Raw genomic sequence first — 15906 nt, 5'->3', positions numbered from 1 at the left:
ATTCTTCCCAGCATGGACTGCACAAACACATTGAACCTGGACAATGGAAGATGAAGGGTTCAATGCCAATGAATGTTAATTTTCGTGCCTTGACCAGATCTGGTCAAGTTTGTATTTTCTATGCATAGTTTTCACACATTTTCCTTTAATTCTTTGACTAGAATTTCCTATAAGTATGTAATTCATATCTGAATAATGATCAACGATTTTCTTCTTAATTTTATGAGTTTTTACTCTCTGTTCTTTGTCAAGAACTTTTGTAGTTTCTTTGGTGTGATTAGCTCCAAACAAACGCCTCTTTCTAGTTGGACCGGTGCGTCACATCCGGCAACTGATCGAGTTTGCTTCCTTGTCGGACCTGTGAGTCATATCAGGCGACATTAAAGCATCCAGACAGTATCATTGGGTCATTTCACAACCCTTTGTGTCGTCATTCAATCCATCAGTTCTCTTCGGAGTTCATATCCCTTCGTACCGATAGAGTGATCAGATTTAAGGTTTATCACGCGGGCCGACCCACAAAGGCTTGTACATATAGCGGGACAGGATTGGGCAGCCATTTCAGAGACCGCGGCCCGCACGGGCCTGACCCACCTGAAGACAATCCCGCTGCGGTCCGGGACGGGACGGGACAACCTGTTTGCCAACTCTAATTGGATATGGTGATTGTTGTATTATGAACGAAGGTCATCTTATAGGAATGCTTAGTTGGTCTATACATTCCTACTGTGGGGCTTAGTGAGAAATGTTGAGTATTTCTCCACGCTCCAAATAATAGAAGTCTCCCATGCTTTCCAGGTAGGCCTTCTTGCATGAAGCATGAATTAAGCTTGAATCGATGATAGTAGCGTTAAAATATTATATACTCTATTCAATAATATTAATAATGACAATGAAATACTCAAAACATACACGCTCATCTGATAGGATCATTTCAAGTGTTTTTCCAGAGACGGAGTTGTATTGTTTCCAACTATGTAACACTTTCACGTGAAGCTTCCAGCCGCGTTTGAAAGGCTTCACATCACTCAATAGCGTGAACGACATAAGAGAGTTCAAGTTGTTTTTTCTGCGTCAAAATGGTTGAGTAGAAGTCGATGGAAATAGTTGTATTTATAAGAGGAGGTAAATATGATGTTCTTTAAACCCTAAATTTTATTGTTAGAGAATATCTAAGCACATTTTAGGAAGTTGAGTATATTTTGTGAATGTGCATTTCCTAAAAAAATTATACAGTTAAGATAATATTTGGGCAATATATTTTCTCACCCTATACGTGCGGATCAACTAACAATTTGAAATTAATAGAGAGAATTTCTTCGGTAAATAGTGATATTGGCCTTTAAGTGCATTAATTAATTACTTAATAGTATAAAGTGTTAGACGATCGACCAAGTATGTAATATATGCTATAAGCAGATATGGAAGTTTGCATATATACATTAGTTAATACATTTACCCTCGCCCAAGTTTCATAAAGATACACGAACTATGGAAAGGTTACAAATAAAAAATTTGAATTATACATAGTAAATGTATTACATGATGTAAACTAAATGTTAAAAAAAACAGTCAACATAAAATAATAAATATCTATAATTTAAAAACCTTAAACAAATGAGATAAAAATAACACTATTGTTAGGATTATATAAATTCCAAATTTTTAAAAATAATATGTATTTTATAAACTGAACTGTAATATTTAAAAACGAATAATGACATTGGTTTGCATTGTAATGAATATAAAAAAATATGGATTATATAAAGATTATGTAAATATATTAGGGATTGCGTTCTTATCCATTATAAAATATTCAAATTTAATGATTCTTCGAGAAAAACTTCATTTCTATGATGAAAAGTTCAGATGATGGGATTCGATTGAAGAAATGACTTGATTTACATAGTTAACATTAATAACTTTTTTCAGTAAGTAACATTTTATTGCTAATACATTCGATCCAATAATTAATTCAAAAAGAGGGATCATGGTTTTAGTCGACGTCTATGTCATTTACATCTACGGATTGGAACCCTAACCATTTTGGGATTTGACATTAGGGACTAAATTATGGTAGACCGAATTAGAATTAGAAAAATGTGGTTTAAAACCAAATCATTAAAATGGTTCAAGAAAAACAACGCAGTTTTAAACAGGGATGGCTCAAAAAGTGCAAAAACGACGCAGTATAAAACAGGGAGATAATCGCAGACCGGATTAGAATTAGGAAAACACGGTTTAATTTCAAATCATTAAAATGATTTAAGAAAAACGGCGCGGTAGGTCCTAATGGCCTTTAATGTAAAAGACGGCAAAACTAATCGCTAGGGGCAATTAGAATAAAAAATTCAAAGTGTAATTTGTTTTAACAGTATAGATAAAATCAATCTTTCAAATTAATTATGAAATTAGCACCTAAACCATAGAGGAGAGCAAAAAAATAGTTAACAAAGAACGAGAACAAGTATAAGAAAACAGAACCCAGAGAACACAGTTTACAAGTGGACAATTAGTCAATAATTTACTGTTTGAGACACCATGATTTTTGTTTCGACGTGATTTGGTAGGTTGTTATAGTATTATTACAAACATACTTATTAGTTGTTCGATTAATTTAAAAAGCAGACATGGTTGTTTAGAGTTGTAATAAAGGTCAAATTCCATAAAACTAGCTTTATTATCCTTTATGTATTGGGCATTTTCAGGAATCTAATTTGCAAATCTTAAGCTCTACTCCACCAAAACAATGTCGTCTCTTCTTGGTTATTTAATTAGAATTTCAATAGTAAATGTCAAAATCAATCAACATTCTTCAAAGTTCATTAATTTAGACGTAGACAATTAAATAGACACTTATATCATACTCCAGGCGTGGACTTGCTATTGAACATTTTTCATTTTTTTTTATCTGTCGTTTTCAAGAATCTATATTGCAAATGCTTCATCTCTACTACACTAAACAAACGAGTCTTGTCTTCATAACCTAATTTGCTTAACAACCTTATCGCCTCACTAACAACTCCATCACTCAAAACTTAACACCTTTCTTTAGCTAGGCCTATAAAATCTTGTTAATCTTCCATCCCCTAAGCAACCCAAATTATTCGGTCAAAATAATTTCTTTTTAACAAGAAATATATAAAAATCTTGTCAGTAAATAAGATTATCAAAAGTTGGCAGAAATGAATGTAAATTTTCTCAATCTCCTTCTCACAGTCATCTTAGCGGTTTCTTTCGACACTGAAGCGCTTAGTCCTCACTACTACGACCATACATGTCCAAAAGCCGACCAAATCGTCACCAATGCAGTCAAGAAAGCCATGGCAAATGACAAAACTGTCCCTGCCGCGCTCTTGAGGATGCATTTCCACGATTGCTTTGTCAGGGTAGCTACTTCATGCACACCACATTCTTGTAATCTTTCAATCTTTTTTATATATGTTAAAGAAATAAGCTGTTGGCCATTGTTGTTGCTTAAAGGGATGTGATGCGTCAGTGCTATTGGACTCGAAGGGAAAGAACAAAGCAGAGAAAGATGGGCCTCCAAACATCTCACTCCATGCATTTTATGTCATTGACAATGCAAAGAAGGCATTAGAAGAGCAATGTCCTGGTGTCGTCTCGTGTGCCGATATCGTTTCACTCGCTGCAAGAGATGCTGTCGCTCTCGTTAGTCTCTCATATACCAAATTCTAGTTTTTTTTAATAATTCTAATAATCCACATCATTTATTTGTGCGAATGTTATGATAGTCAGGAGGGCCTACATGGAAAGTGCCAAAAGGGAGAAAAGATGGAAGAGTATCAAAGGCAATAGAAACAAGACAACTACCAGCTCCTACTTTCAACATCTCTCAGCTGCGGCAAAGTTTTGGCCAAAGAGGCCTTTCTATGCACGATCTTGTTGTTCTCTCTGGTATTACACATTTTCCCATATACTTAAAATATATGGTACAGAGATGTCTCTTTGCCATCTAAATGATTGGCAGTGTCAACCAACAGAGTGCCTTTATTTTAATGTCCTAGACCATAGTACACTTCAAAACTTTACTAAAATAATTATATGATAAAAATGCAAAACTAGAACATACAGAGTGAATAGAAAAATTCAAAAAATTACTGGCATTTAGGCTATCATCAAAATAACTGAGGCATTAAAGGTGGTATAGTGATCAGCGTATCTAATGATTTTTTATCATTGCAATGTACCAATACAATGCTAGTTTTCTCAGTATCTTAATTATCCATGAAACAAGGGTATCAATGTGGAATTTTTATGATATTGCAGGAGGACACACACTAGGATTCGCCCATTGCTCATCATTCCAGAATAGGATTCACAACTTCAACACACAAAAACAGGTTGACCCAACACTAAACCCATCATTCGCAGCCAGCTTGAAAGGAATTTGCCCAGCCCATAACAAGGCTAAGAACGCTGGAGCGACTATGGATGCAAGCACAACAGTATTCGACAATATGTATTACAAGATGCTTATGCAAGGTAAATCGCTCTTTTCATCCGACCAAGCACTTCTCACAATACCATCTACAAAGAAACTTGTGGCCAAGTACGCAAGTTCCATGGAAGAGTACGAGAGGGCTTTTGTAAAATCCATGATCAAGATGAGTAGTATCAGCGGGAATGGTAATGAGGTCAGGCTTGATTGCAGGAGGGTCCGTTAGAATCTCAGTCTTCGCATTCAGCAAAAAGTTCTGCATTTCATGTCTTTTTCTATCTTAAACATTGATTTCTTCTATTTAGGCCTTTCTAATGACCAAGGCCTCGTTCCTATATCAAAATTATGATTCCCTTCGGTGTGATTGTAAGGAAGTTATTTTTACATATAATATATATAAATAAATGTTTGTCCCCCACTCCCCCTGAAAAATGATCTCGGTTAGCCAACTTTGTCAACTATGATATTTTGGTCTTGGAAAGATTTCAAATGAACGTGTTAAATGTTTTGCGTAAACTAATTCTGGAGCGTTTAAATTAACCAATAGGTGTGTACTTAGAGGAAGAAGATCTCTATCTCTAGATCAGAGGGTGTGGTTAGGTGTGGTGTTGTGTTCCAAACAGAGATTAGTGTCTTGCCATCCAAGCATTTTTCGTATTCATCAGATCCGCTTCCTGTAACACAGTAGTAGTCAGCTTATGGAGTCTGTTTGGCTAATTTACAAGACTATGGTGCATCATCTGCAGAATCCATCGACCCTTGGGGATCATGAAGATCAGAGGTTTACAAAATCTGGACTCTGCATTTTCACTAGGCTTGTGGTTATACCAATGGATGTGATAGCGGCTGCCGAATGACCATGGATGATGATAATCTGATCTATTCAGTGAGCCAAGATGTTATGTTTTTCAAGTTTTTCGACGAAGATAATGACAAATATTTTGATATTGAGAAGGGAGAAAAAGTGTTACTAACTTGGATTATGGAAGAGTATAGACTTGTCGAAGAAGAAAAGAAGGATAAAGTGTTGTGCGTTCTCAAGCTTAAGTGGTAAATAGCACTGATGATCATGGTTCATGAGAACGTTGTACATATTCCTGATTCCATTTCTATTCAGTGTCTTGTTTTTTCTCATTAAATAATTTACAGAGTTGATAATGATTCTGTCTGTAATTTTCCTCCCTCTGTATTGAGAAATACTTGGGTTCACGCCAACCAATAGAATCTCGTTGTTTCATATTCAATATATTTTAAAAAAATAAAACAAAATATTTATCAAGTTTTATTATATTTTTAAAATAAAAAATATATAGAAAACAATAGTAATTACAGAAAAGATTTTATATTTAAAATATCGTCATCAAAACACTAAATCCTAAACCCTAAATCATAAACCCTAAATCATAAACCCTAAACCACTGAATAAATCATAAATCTTTAGAATTTTTCAGAAAAATATTTTAACACAGTCAGCCAAACACTAAACTCTAAACCCTAAATCCTTGGATAAATCATAAACCGTAGGATTTAGAATTAATCTAAGTGTCTAGGATTTACCAAGGGTTTAGGGTTTACCCAAGAATTTAGGATTTAACATTTAGAGTTTAGGTTTTAGTGTTTAGCTGACGGTATTAAATTTTTTTTTAAACGTGTTTTTTTTTACAATTAATATTATTTTTATTCATTTTATTTTTTTAGTTTAAAAATATAATATAACTTGACAATATTTTATTTCCTTTTGTAAAGATACTGAATATGAAATAACGAAATCATATTGGTTGGGTGAACCTAGGGGTGAACCCAAGAATTTCTCATCTGTATTCTAGCTATGATATAGTTTCTTTATTGGGTTTGTTTAGCCCATGTCCAATTCTTTATTATTCGATTAGTATAATATTGTCCACTTTAAATTTTATAGACAAGCTCATATGGATTTATTTTTAGTTTTCTTCCAAAAAGGCCTCATACTAATTAGAGTTGAACTTCTCTTTATATATTACACACTCCTTGTCTAAACTTCCGATGTGGAACTTAGTTTGATATCTTACATCGCTAACTGATCATGATTCATGAGAGTACTCGTCCCAAATTCAATTTATATTCAGGGACTCATTTTCTCTTTAAAAACTGCGGAAATGATCACGTTTCATGAGCGTATGTGTGTTTTTCTCCCTCTGTATTCTAACTATGATACAGTTCTATTAACACACAAGAAGGCTAATCGCATATAGACAGCGATATTAGTGATATACCATGGAATTTACCTGATTTCAACTATGGTATATAAGTGTTTTAAGATATAATTATTATGTTTTGGAGTTTATTTAGTATGTTTACAGATTCATGAGTCATTTGGAGTAAAGTGGAGATTTTGGAGTATTTCAAAGTATTCTAGAGATTTCATCCGAGCTAGCCGTCGACCAACACACTTGGGTCGACAGGGAGAGTTAAAAATTGATCGAATGCACAGAGTGTGCACTCGATCGACAGAGAGTGCGCAGAAACCCACTTTGGTCACAGCCGACTTGAAATCTAATACTTCACCAAATTACGAGAATGCCCCTGACGAGCTTTAACTTAGTATTTATGTGCTCTGCCGTTGTATTGGGCAACACACGCTTTCTTATTTTCTATCATTCACAGCAAAAATATTTAGGTTTAGAGTTGGACAGAAGAGCATAAAATCCTTCAGAGATTGTCATGGAGCTCTAGCTTTATTATCTATTATCTATGAAGTTTTTTTTATCTACTGCTATGTTTTACTTTGCTATGTCTGAGTAATTTATCTTGTTAGGTTTAGAGTTCAAATAGGATATGAGGGATTAGCGCAAAATATGAGATTGCTAAATTTCTAGAGATATTCATCTTGAGAATTGTGTTTAATGCTTGTTTCTAAAGTAGCTAACTAGAACCTTAATCTTAGGATAATAGGCGCAAGCGGAAGCCTGGTCTTCTACCTGAATAGATTCTCTGAGCTAGAATTGCTAGATACATTCGAAGGTTGGTCTAGGAAGAATAGTGGACATTGTTCAACCCGATCTTAAAGCTTCTCTAGAAGTGTATCGATCGATAGTCAAATAGATTAATCGATCGACGCGACGAAAGGTGTATAGATCGATACTCCTATAAAGTCATCAATCGACACTTTCTTCAGACCAACAAACGGAAGATGAGGTTTGAAGATCTAGACAATAGATAGTTTAAAAATATGGAAGTTGATCGACTATTGCTTTTTGTTGAGTTCTTATATATGATGCATGCATCTTAGTATCCATACCTCTATAATCCTGAATAGAAACCCTAAGCTTAACTTTTTATTATTATTATCTTAAACCCCAATCAACTCATCTGAACAATTACTTGTTCATCACTGTTTGCTTTAATTAATTATATTCAACCTAACTTAATCACTGCTTTTAGGATTTATTGTGAGCCCAAACAAATCCGTGAGGGGATTTGCCAGTTGGGCCCAAAGCGGACAATATCATACTAAGCGAGGGATTGAACATCTGGTGACGGACATCTGGCTCTAGTTTAGCGTCTGGCCTCCAGCACGGGCATCCGGTCTGGCTCTAGTAGAGCGTCTGTCCCAGGAGTGCGTATGGTCCGTCACAACAGTATAACCGACGCAAGTGCTCAATCTAAATTACGTGAAAATCCTTCTTTATCTGTGATATCTTTCTTTTGGATTTTTTTCTGAAGCTTCATTCAAAGATAAGTAGCTTGTATGCCTAAAAACATGGTGTAGCAACGCTTATTTTGCGAGTGTATCTGCTATTATATTTTCTTTCTTGAGATCTACACAAAACAGACGCTCCTAAAAGCTTCGAAGCAAGCTGCTATAACACTAAATATTAATGTTAAGTTTCATAGGTTTTCAATACAAATCAATTGACAATAAGGGGATTGACTATGCCCTTTTGTATACTATTCTAAGTATCTTCCTAAATTATGATGTGAATTTTTATTATGAACAATCATTACTAGAATTCATTAAAATAGCTACGAACTACCGAAAGTATTTCTATAGCCAAATTCATTAGCTACAATTATAGCAAGAGATAGTGACAGAACACATTGTAGCTAAATTTGTTGATAAATATGTCAATATATAACTATATATAAAGACAGATTCTACTGGTGGTCTATAGCTAAATAGCTATGCACTATGCACGGTAGTGGATCCAACTTTATTTAGGGGTGTAAAAAGGTTGGGCTCAGCCCGTCATAAATTTTTCTAAATAAAAATAAGTATAAAATAATCATCTGTTGGGTTTAAACTCGGGAATGAGGTGTCGAGAAAGAGAGCTTTACACCAAATAAGCTACATGTTCTTTCTGTCCATTAAATAAATTCCCTAAGTTTAACCTATGACAGCTGCAACTCCTTCCTAACATATTTAACTTCCTGGATATTCTCCACTGATTAGTGGTTCCAAATAAAGCTTCTTACATCGTGGTTCATCCTGGTTTGATAAGAATCATGAAGATTTTGTCATATGTCCGAACAGGCTAATCTGGAATCATCTGGATAGAAAGTGGGATATCTTCTTACTCACAACAGTATAACCGACGCAACAGTATAACCGACGCAAGTGCTCAATCTAAATTACGTGAAAATCCTTCTTTATCTGTGATATCTTTCTTTTTGGATTTTTTTCTGAAGCTTCATTCAAAGATAAGTAGCTTGTATGCCTAAAAACATGGTGTAGCAACGCTTATTTTGCGAGTGTATCTGCTATTACATTTTCTTTCTTGAGATCTACACAAAACAGACGCTCCTAAAAGCTTCGAAGCAAGCTGCTATAACACTAAATATTAATGTTAAGTTTCATAGGTTTTCAATACAAATCAATTGACAATAAGGGGATTGACTATACCCTTTTGTATACTATTCTAAGTATCTTCCTAAATTATGATGTGAATTTTTATTATGAACTATCATTACTAGAATTCATTAAAATAGCTGCGAACTACCGAAGGTATTTCTATAGCCAAATTCATTAGCTACAATTATAGCAAGAGATAGTGACAGAACACATAACTTATATTTGTAGCTAAATTTGTTGATAAATATGTCAATATATAACTATATATAAAGACAGATTCTACTGGTGGTCTATAGCTAAATAGCTATGCACGGTAGCGGATCCAACTTTATTTAGGGGTGTAAAAAGGTTGGGCTCAGCCCGTCATAAATTTTTCTAAATAAAAATAAGTATAAAATAATCATATGTTGGGTTTAAACTCGGGAATGAGGTGTTGAGAAAGAGAACTTTACACCAAATAAGCTACATGTTCTTTCTGTCCATTAAATAAATTCCCTAAGTTTAACCTATGCATTACCTTGGAAATAATTTGTTGTTATACTTGTTGTTAGCAACAGTTAACTAAAAATGTTTCTATTGCTAAATAGGAGCGATGTCTCTATCCTCACCATTCGGTCATTTTAGTAATAAGTATAAATCATCAAGATAATAAATATTATAATATTTCATAAATACATATATGTATGTATATAGAAGAATGATTAACTTTACAATGAAAACACAATTTATGTTATAAATAATTTGTAAATTCACATATTAAAAATATCAATTTAATGAGACTAATGGCTAGACACATTTGACGATATTTATATGCCCAATCCCTTCTTCCATATACCCTAAGTAAGTTGATAAACTCTAAATCTCAAACCCTAAATTCTATAACATCCTCTCGTATATTAAAGAAGTAAAACAATTAATGTGTATTATAATTATGTTTGAATTTAAAAATATTATAACATTGCTGAATATTGAATTTTCCTAACAATATATATAATTTATATATAAAAATTAAATAAAATGATACATATATAGTTTATTAGGATGTAGCCGTATATAGAATTTGGGTATAACTTATCTCAATGAAGATCCATTATGATATATGCAAAATCTAATTTATTACATAGTGATCTTATAAAGATATGTAGAGGAAAAAAATATTGAAATTAAAATCTGGGGAAAATTGTTTTTTTTAGCCCAGAAAAACAATAACTATGTCTTCTTAGTCTAATCTCTCTTACTTTATGTCATATTAGGCTAATTTTTTTAAATGACAATACTACCCTTAAATTTCAATTAAAATTTTGAAATTACAATTAAAAACTTAATTTTTTTACTAAAAAGTTAAAAAATTAAAAATTAAAAATCTCAATTATTTTTTTTGCCCAGAAAAAAGGAATTTTCTTTTTTTTTAAAGATTTTCTTTTTTTCAAAATAATTTTTTTTAAAAGATTTTTTTTAGTAAAAGATTTTTTTAAAAATTAAAAATCTCAATTACTTTTTTAACGCAAAAACGAATTTCCTTTTCTAAGATTTTTTACAAGATATTTTTTTTACTAAATATTTTTTAAAAATTAAAAATCTCAATTATTTTTTTAGCCCAAAAAAAATTTTCCTTTTTTTAATATTTTCTTTTTTAAGAGTTTTTTTTTAAAAAAGATTTTTTTCACTAAAAGATTGTTTTTTCTAATTTCTTTTTTTTTAAATCGATTTTTATTAATAAATAAGTAAATAGAATATTCCCAAATATTCTCTTTTAGTATTATCCTTATCCGTAGAACATGTATTCTGAAATAGGTAGAATACAGTAAACATGTTAGAAATCGATTTCTACTAGTTTTAAATTTATAGTAATATGTAGATTCTGATTTCTACATGTTTTAGATTTATAGTAATGTGTAGATATCGATTTCTACATATTTTAGAACTATAGGTTTAGCGTAGAATGTCTTTTCCAATTTTTTTAGAATATTATTATTTACGTAGAATACGTATTCTAAACATAGTAGATTCAATGAAAAAAGTAGATTACATTTTCTACTATGTAGAATGCCAATTCTATATTTTTTTAGAACAAAATATAAAATTAAGTTATTTTCTTATTACCAAACAAACTTGTATATCAAATGTTTTTTGCTGCTGGGGGAATGCCAATCTTCGCGGTATTCACAATTTTCACCATCACTAAAAAGCTTCCTCCAAGTTATGCAGATTTCAAGAATTACCTGAAGCACAAGAAAAAGATGGGTCTTGAGGAGCTCATCATGAGGCTTCAGATGGAATCTAGGAACCGAATTGCTGACAAGGTCAATGCTAAGGAACATAGTGTCAACATGGCTGAGCACAAAGGCAAAGAAAAGGAACATGCCCATTCTCCTGCAAAGTCTTCCAAAACTGTTGCAGCACTGAAGGCTTCTGGAAAAAACTTCAAGAATAAAGAAATTGGAATCAATGCAAACGTGGAGAGATTCAAGGGGAAGATGAATGTAATGACTGTCCTTCTGAAAGTTTTAGCTCCGAAAGTTTCAACGAATAAGAAGCCAATTTGGTTGAGTCTTTAATATATGGCATGAAAGATTAGGCCATGTAAATAATAAATATATACAAAAATTAATGAATTTAAATCTATTTACCAAATATAAAATAAGTAAAAAAAATGTGAAGTATGCGTACAGGCTAAACTCACAAAAACAATCTCACCTCGTGTTGAAAGAACTAACAAACCTTTAAATTTAATTCACACTGATTTATGTGATTTAAAATACATACAAACTAGAGATGGGAAAAATTACTTTGTGACCTTCATAGATGACTGCACAAAATATTGTTATGTATATCTTTTACATAGAAAAGATGAAACCTTAGAAAATTCAAAGAATTTAAACTCGAAGTCGAAAATCAGCTTAAAACAACTCTTAAGATAGTTAGAAGCGCAGCAGAGGCGAGTATGATGGTCCATTTAATTCATTTTGACATGGAATAATCCATCGAATTACAGCTCCTTATTCACCAGAATCTAATGGAGTTGCTGAACAAAAAAATCAAACTCTTAAAGAGAAGATGAATGCAATGTTGCAGGAATCTGGGTCACCCCAGAACATGTGGGGGGGGGGGTGGAAGCGTTGCTTACCACTAATTATATCCTTAACAAAATTCCACATAAAATAACTGGCAAAACTCCATATAAATTATGGAAAGGTAATTTACCTTCGTATAAATACCTCAAACTGTGGGGGTGCTTTGCAAAATTTGCGGTACCACCACCAAAGAAGGTCACTATTGGACTTAAACAAGTGGATTGCATTTTCATCGGATACGTACATAACAGTACTGCTTATCGATTTCTGGTACATATATCTGAAATATCAGACATCCATAAAAACTCAGTCATGGAGTCCATACAAGGAAAAACAAATTTCTAAACGAACTCGAGAGGGAAGAGACGACGACAATGACTCTGACTTATAGGAACATTACGGATGAGTTATGTATACTTTACGGTTGAGTTATTCATATGTTACGGCTGAGTTTAACTCTAAACTCTAAACTAAACTCTAAACCTAAATCTTAAACTTTAAATAATTAAAAATATTAGATTTAATGTTCAAAAGATAAACTTTAAATTTTTTATAACTATAGTTCTATAATTTAGGGTTTGAGGTTCGAATTTAAGAAAAAAATTAAAGTTTTAGCATTGTGTTCAAAGTTGAAGGAATGATTTTTTTCCGCCCAAAATACGGAACATCGCAAAACAAATTACAATCGACGACTAACTTATAGAAACGTTACGGCTGGCTTATACCATTCTGATATGTTAATGTTGAGGTATGCATACTTTACATTTGAGTTATTCATATGTTACCGCTGAGTTTAACTCTAAACTATAAACATATATTCTAAACCTAAATCTTAAACTTTAAAATAATAAAATATTAGATTTAATGTTTAAAAGATAAACTTTATAATTTTTATAACTGTATTGTTCTATAGTTGAGTGTCAAATTTAAGAAAATATTGAAGTTTTAATATTATGTTAACAGTTGAAGAAATGATTTTTTCCCGCTCAAAATATGAAACGTTAAAAATAATAATAATAATAATAATAATAATAATAATAATAATAGTAATAATAATAATAATAACAATAATATGAAACGTTGCAAAAAATTACATTTGACGGCTAGCTTATACCATTCAGATACGTTATGGGTGAATTATGCATACGTTACAGCTGAGTTATGCATACCATTAGTCTCTCTCTCTCTCTCTCTCTCTCTCTCTCTCTCTCTCTCTCTCTCTCTCTCTCTCTCTCTCTCTCCCTCTCTCTCTCTCTCTCTCTCTCTCTCTCTCTCTCTCTCTCTCTCTCTCTCTCTCTCTCTTCAGATTCGTCATTTTGCAGAAGAAGAAAGAGGTAAAAAGAGAGAGATGAAGAGGTTGAGTCCCGTCAATTGTAAGAAAATGAGAGAATGATTTTTGGCTTTTAGATTTCATTTAATCAATGGCCATAAATTGTGATCCTTGAAAAAGAAAGATTAACCAATGAGAAAAGGGGATGAGGATAGACAAAAAGATAATTTTGAACCGTTAGATTAAAATCAATCAATTGTCATGAAAAAAAAAAATAAAATGTAATTTTAGTTCTTTTCAATTTGTTTTAAAAATTTCTTAAATTTAAAGAATGCAGTTACATGTTTAAATCTAAATTTAAAATGGAATATAAAATTTGAAGATTAAATTTTTTTTTAAATGATTAAAATTTGAGTTTAACTCTAAGCTTTAAATAATAAAAAATATCAGATTTAATGTTCAAAGATAAATTTACAATTTTTATAATTGTATAGTTTAGGATTTGAGGTTTAGATTTAAGAAATATTAAAGTTAAAGTCTTGTAAGTAAGAATTGTATAAGTGATTGTAAGAGAACATATATCTTAAGATCAAGTTAAAGTCTGGGCTTTAAAATTCAAGAAACTATACACATTCAGTTGATTTATATTCACTTGATATTTTGATGAAATGATCTTCAATATAACTTTTTAAATTAGTTTACTTTAGTTTTCCAATTTTAGGGTATGTTTGAGGTATCGCTGAGTTATATAAACGATATTGCTGAGTTATCTAAACGACAAGGCTGAGTTATATAAACATTTTTTATTTAAGGGTATGTTTGAGGTATGACTGAGTTATATAATATGGCTTAGTTATCTAAACAACACAGCTTAGTTATATAAATATTTTATGACTTTAGGGTATGTTTGAGGTATTTCTGAGTTATATAAACGACATGGCTGAGATATATAAACGACACATCATAGTTGTGTAAACATAGAATAAGTCAAATACAAAATACATGGGTGAGTTATGTTTCTTAGATAGAAAACCAAAAATATATACATGTTTTCTGCACCATTCCGGTGATAACTCCTCCTTTGTCTCCATGCTTCATTGAACTCCTCTATGTCGTCTCTGCTGAATCCGTCATTTCTTTCTGTCTCCTCCATTTTCTTCTTGTTCAATCTTCTCTTTCACTTAGATCTGAAAAATAGATTATCGAAATATGGGTATCAAATCACAAACAAACTTAAGTGAAATACACTCCACAAACAAAGACGATTCATTGTCTTCATTCTCTTTTGAGAAAAATAATTACAGTTATTAATGACGTGCATATAGTAATTAGTGACATAGATTTGTTGTTTAAAAATCATCTCAATTAAAAAAAACAATCAATGGTCTTAATTGTAATTTTTTATGGGTTTATAAACATTCTAGTAATTTTTGAAAGATATATGTTATTCTAGTCATATCCCAACTCGATAACATTCTATTAATTTTTTCTAAATAATATTGATGAAAATAGCAGATAGAAACTAGTGAAAAAATAGAAATCAATCGTATAAAGAGAAAACTTCAACCTTTAAAAAACCATATTATCCAAGACACTCACCACCTGACCTATTATTTGAAGAACATCATACATTCCCCAACCACACACTACAAGAATCTATTAAAATAGCTATGGACTGGCTAGAGTATTTCCGTAGCCAAATTAATTAGCTATAAATATAGCGACGGAACACAAAATTTTACTTGTATAGCTAAATTTGTAGCTAGCTGTAGCAATTCGTAGCTATATAGCTAGAGACAGATTCCGTCGATGGTCTGTAGCTAAATAGCTACGACTTCGCTAAGGATAAATGGTTGCTATAATTTTTCTATTTAGCAACAAATAGCTACAATTGTTTCTATTGCTATATAGCGACAATATCTCAATCCTCACTATTCCGTCGCTTCAATAAGAATACTATATATAATATAAATGATCAAAACAATAAAAATTATAATATTTCATAATATATACACATACATATGTGTGTATATGTAAGAATGTTAAATTGTTGATTTAGTTTTCAATGAAAATACAATTTATGTTCCATCTATCTTATTAAAACAGAAACATTATGTTGGACCTAACATTTATTTTGTAAATTTTTAAATTAAATACACTTTTATACTTTATAGTTAAACATACATTAAATCACTAATGTTCCTTTCTTTATACTACTATCCATGTTTCCAAACAATATACTTATTTCTTTATACTACTATCAACGTTTCCA

General features: G+C 31.8%; 1 protein-coding gene across 1 annotated transcript; it reads left to right on the top strand.

Moving 5' to 3' along the window:
- Positions 1–3097: 3097 nt before the first annotated feature.
- Positions 3098–4905, top strand: LOC108816178 (peroxidase 64). The gene is made up of 4 exons (XM_018588751.2): positions 3098–3389; positions 3484–3672; positions 3756–3918; positions 4291–4905. The coding sequence occupies exons 1-4, from the start codon at positions 3186–3188 to the stop codon at positions 4686–4688; spliced, it is 954 nt and encodes a 317-aa protein (XP_018444253.1). The 5' UTR covers positions 3098–3185; the 3' UTR covers positions 4689–4905.
- Positions 4906–15906: the final 11001 nt, after the last annotated feature.

This window comes from Raphanus sativus, chromosome 4 (genome assembly GCF_000801105.2).
Source record: "Raphanus sativus cultivar WK10039 chromosome 4, ASM80110v3, whole genome shotgun sequence".
Lineage (NCBI taxonomy): Eukaryota > Viridiplantae > Streptophyta > Magnoliopsida > Brassicales > Brassicaceae > Raphanus > Raphanus sativus.
The sequence above is the reverse complement of the archived record's forward strand: the minus strand, read 5'-3'. Positions and strand labels throughout refer to the sequence as shown.